The sequence below is a fragment of the Sinocyclocheilus rhinocerous genome, unplaced genomic scaffold, assembly GCF_001515625.1.
Source record: "Sinocyclocheilus rhinocerous isolate Xijiao unplaced genomic scaffold, SAMN03320098_v1.1 scaffold1201, whole genome shotgun sequence".
Classification (NCBI taxonomy): Eukaryota; Metazoa; Chordata; class Actinopteri; order Cypriniformes; family Cyprinidae; genus Sinocyclocheilus; species Sinocyclocheilus rhinocerous.
In genome coordinates this window covers 1,180,076-1,184,980 of record NW_015654059.1, presented here as the reverse complement: position 1 = coordinate 1,184,980, position 4,905 = coordinate 1,180,076, and the positions used below count along the sequence as shown (strand labels likewise).

The 4,905-nt window shown below is 40.8% G+C and overlaps 1 protein-coding gene across 3 annotated transcripts in view; it reads left to right on the top strand.

Moving 5' to 3' along the window:
- LOC107716717 (serine/threonine-protein kinase WNK1-like) overlaps nt 1–4,905 on the top strand; it is a 23,610-nt gene that overhangs the window by 2,421 nt on the left and 16,284 nt on the right. For all 3 annotated transcript variants that reach the window (XM_016523246.1, XM_016523247.1, XM_016523245.1), the window contains exon 2: nt 749–1,908. In XM_016523246.1, coding sequence (XP_016378732.1) covers nt 1,201–1,908 — 708 coding nt within the window. In that variant the 5' untranslated portion in view covers nt 749–1,200. The remainder of the gene's footprint in view (nt 1–748; nt 1,909–4,905) is intronic.

Sequence of the window (4,905 nt, the reverse complement as noted above, 5' to 3'; positions counted from 1 at the left end):
GCATCAGACGAGACGATGAAGAAGAAGTGCTGCTGCAGAGTTAGTGCATCAGAGAAAACAAAGAAGAAGATGAGCTGCTGTAGCGTCAAGTTTTCGCCATGTCGAAGAAATGCTGTTTTTTTTTTCCCACCCCCGTGCCCAAACGTCTTTGTTTGGCCTTCCTAAAGCGGACGACGTCAGGAAACAGTGGTTGCAATTTATTTGACATCGTATCTAAAATGTGATTTAGCCCAAAAAAAACAACAACAACATTACCACTCGCTAATATTGTCTTGCAATATCCGTGTGTGCATTGGTTCTGCGCGATCCTCTTGTTCAATATTCTCGGGGTCTGAATCCGGCTCAAACTGATATGGCAATATTGACGCCATCCTTAACTATACCAGAGCAGCCCGAACTTGCTGCTTTGGCGAGGGGCGGGGCAGTACTGAAACACCGTCAAAGCTGTTCGCCAATCACAACGCACTGGGACAGCTAACCAATCACAGCACAATTAGTTTTTCTTCATCAAACCCGGAACTAATCAAGCCGTTTGTGCTAGGCTGGGGAGAAAGGTATTTTAATAATGTAAGTTATGTGAAAAATAATACGTTTTTCGAACCACCAAGCATGAGAGCATGTTCTAGTACACCCCCAAAACAAAATCAAGACTTTGTAAAGGAGCATAATAGGACCCCTTTAAGTTGAGTGTAAATTTGTTAACGGTGGCTAACCACCTTGGTTAAATTATATTTTGTTTCTCTTTCAGTGAATCAGATGCAACAGTGAAACTTTGTGCTCTGGCACGACCTCGGAGTTGAAAGTGATTATCACATTTATCAGCAGGCTACTGCCCTGCCCCCTCAGGAGACCCCCTATGTGGATTGAATACACCCCACAGTTTCACACAGGATGGATGAGCTGGATGTGAAGTCTCCTTTTTGTCATTATCATCATCATCAACAACGTATTTTGATCTGTGCATGGATCCTGCGTTACTTTTATCACCAAGCACTTCCTGTGCTCCTCTCCAACACTTTAGTGTGCAAGGGTATTGACTTTATCTGAACTACTGTTTTGAGAGGAGGGAGGTTTGGCAAGTTTTCACTTGGTTTGAAGCAACCTCATCTCATTATCAAATATTTATACTGTTGTTGTTTTTTTTCATGCATGGATAGCATATAAGGTTTGACCCAACTTCTCGCTCCACTTGGTGGAGAAATGTCAGAAAATCTCAACGACAATATGGTCAAGTTCCTTTCCCCCCCTTCGAAGAACATCAACTGCTCCAGCTCAGACACGCTGGTGGGCGAGCGTCTAGGGGTCGAGGTCCGCCGTCGCCACCACACCATGGAGCGAGAACTACTGAAGGCAGAGCACCGTTTCTTTCGGCGCAGCGTCATCAATGACTCCAATGCTACGGCGCTGGAGCTGCCCAGCAAGAACGCAATCCTAACCATCTCAACTGACTCCCATGCCCTTGTTTGTGAACCTCCTGCCTTGGAAACCAAAATCCCTTCGGTGGCCACACAATCTGAAGGTTTGGTTGCACCAGAAAAGGAAGATGACGGTGTTGAGACAGCCATAGAATCAATGCCAGTGTTGATTGGGAATACTACACATCTTCTTTCTGCAGAAGCACCACGTTTCGTTGCAGAGTTGAAGTCTGGAGATAGTGCTGATGCAAAACTAGAGGATGAGAAAGAGGAGGATGATGAAGGTAAAGAGAAGGCACGAGCTAAGACCGATTTGCGAGATGCGAAGGCAGAGCTAGAGGACAATGAGGAAGTTGAGACAAATGCAGTCGGGACGTCGCCAGATGGCCGGTTCTTAAAGTTCGACATTGAGATTGGACGTGGCTCTTTTAAGACAGTCTACAATGGTCTGGATACTGAAACCACAGTGGAGGTGGCATGGTGCGAGTTGCAGGTACGTTTCCTGTATTTTGTATCTTTATTTGGTGCATTAGTGACTTTCAGTGACTTTTTTCAGTCTTTGTTAAAGCATTAGAGGCCATGAACCAAGCCAACCAGTTACACATTATAAACTTTTATATGAAGGAAAAAAGTATTTAAAAATTGGACCACTAGACAAGACTATGTACTTGACGACTTTAATTTTGACAGCATAGCAAGACTTGATTGCACCATTTGTGGTGCTTCATTCTGTACAGCATCATGGGTAATTTCATTTTTCACCAGTAAAATGAAAAAGTTGAAATAATGCAAACGGATAAATTGTCGTTTAACAACCTCGGAACTGACAGTAGCTCTGTCTTTAAAGGTTTATGAGTTATAATTAAATTTACTTATGGAGAAAATAAATGGAGATTTTGCTTCCGAAACCTGAGTGTTGCGCTTTATGGGTAGGATGTCACAGCTTTTGACAGCTAGGATAACAAAGTGCAACATTTGACGTTGTTGGCACTCTTGATCTGTCCGCTGACGGATCTGTCCACTATCTGATCTGCTCATTTGGGACTAAAGTAAATACTATCTCACAGGGATGTAATGATTCACACTCAACTCACGATGCGATACGATTCACGATAATGATTTCACTATACGATTTTCACTTTTCTTTTCTAGATTTTTTTTTTTTTTAACAAAATTAGCTTTTAGACAAAATTAGTTTTTGGTGGCGTTTGTGGAACAGCTGAAATGTAGTGTTTCCTTGGTTACCGCTGTAAACAAAGCAGCTGTGCTTAAACACTACTATAATATGCATAATACAGAGGCAAGATGAAAAGAAAATAGCATCTAATTTTTCTAAAGACAGTCAGTTCCCCTCAAAGATACATTCCTATAAATTCCCACCCCCAACTGTATCGCGATTGGTTTAACATCCCAACCGATTTGAATCGTCAAATATTTGTATCGATTTTCAACCGGCTCGGAGTGCATCGTTACATTCCTACTATCTCATTCTCTGAAACCTACAACCCTGTCTTGAGGCCTTTCCAGTACAGCACCTTTTAATGACAGTCTTATGACGAGACAATTAGATTTTAACTTCAATGCCCCACCTACACCTTTCCAAGTAATGTTTCATCAGCTTGTATTGTTCATGTTTAATTTTGCTGTATAATCTCTTTAGAAAGAGGAAAAACTTTTACTAGTCCTTTTGTCACACCTTTGGAGCATCTCACCTCTGAAGCATCTCAATACACACCCCTGACACTTATCCCATCTGGCATTTGGCCAGTGTTTTTATAGCTGTTGTCATCTTTGGCCATAGCCCCGGCATTGTAGTATCATCCTTGAGTTGAAAATCCTCGTTTCCTAATTAGGTTATTTTAGACCACCAGGTGTGTATTGGAAGATGTGTGGCATATGCAGTAAATCAAAGGTAGTGTTTATTCAAAGTGTACTTTGAGACAGTCTAATTGTCTGCAAGCCTGTTTCCATGTCGGAGTAAAAAAACGATAATAAATTGCAATTTTAGATCTTACAGTGTGATGTTATTTCTTGGAATTACAATTAATATCATGCAAATGTGAATTAATACTGCAATTCAAAAGTTTAGGGTTAGTAAGATTTTTAAATGTTTTTCAAATAAATCTCATGTGACTTATTTCTTATTTTAAACATCATTTATTTTCTTATAATGCTTTATTTTGATACAGCAACAGGCTTTTATAAATTGCAGTCTTCAGCCATTTAAATTTTTTTCTCCAATTATTCTAAATTTATTTTATGAACTGAGAAACATGAACTTTTGTACATTTTTGCACTCATTCCACTTTTATTGGTTTATGGTATGATAAAAGCATGAGTAATCTCTGTGAGGTGTGCTTGCAAAGAGAGCATGCTGACGCTGGCCAACTACATAGCAACAGCACCTCTTTCGGAAAATCACCAGCTCATAAGTTGTGTGGCCCACTTCTGACCTCCTTCATTTTGTTTTTGTCATGTAGAGGAAGTTTTTTTTTTTTATGTACTGATGTGCCACATAGAGGTGCGATTTCAAAAGTGGGTCAAGTTCAACCACCAAAGCAATTGTACTCTCCTGTGTCAAGCATGGTGAGCTGGTTTGCCACGGCTTGACTCTGCTGCTGCTGCCCTCCCCCCTCCTGCTGCCTCTTTTTTTGCAGAGCGATGACGAGGCAGCACCACGTGAGCTGCATTTCTCCTGCTCATGCCCCTCAGGCGTAGCCAGCTCATACACTGAGCTGAAACAAAAGCCTCTCTCTTACTCTCTCTAGCTTTCAGCCTCTCTTTAACTCACTTTTTTCACATTTCATGTCTCGCTGTCCCTATTTTTGTCTCCCGGCCTGTCTTGTGTGATACAACGGTATGTGTTATAAGCTGCAAGTTCACACTGCTGCAGAAAAGGGAAGGGCCTGTGTATCTCCCCCACAAGGCCATCTGTCTCTAGCGCCTTATGCTAAACTCAGGGATATTTCTCTCCTTTACTTTCTCACATGCTAAACACATTTGAACAATATATAGGTCACCACAAAAAGAAAATGAAAATGGATCTCAGATGCTTCTCTTTTTTACGGAAGATCCCTCGGAGTACGTGTCCAACTTGACAGGATACCACATTAAATACTCTGTTTAAACTGTTTAGCCAGATAATTGAGTCATTGTAGCGTACCACTGACTTTAAAGCAACTTCTTGAGTTTCAGTCCAGTTGTCCTGCATTTGTCTTTCACCCTGCATTTGATCCCTTTAACGGACCCCTGTAAATCCATTTCATCTTCTGCAGTAACCTTAAACTATTTAAAACCATTGAAAGATTTTTTTCCCAGTTGACATGTTTTGTGCTAGGTATATTTATGTATTTTTAGGGGTTCAAGCACGCAGTGCTGAAACCCTATTGTAATTGTTAGGATTTTTATTTTTGTTATTATTATTATTATTATTATTCTCCCCTAAAACTGATCGTGCAGAACAAACTGTAAGGCCTAGAGACTTGAAACT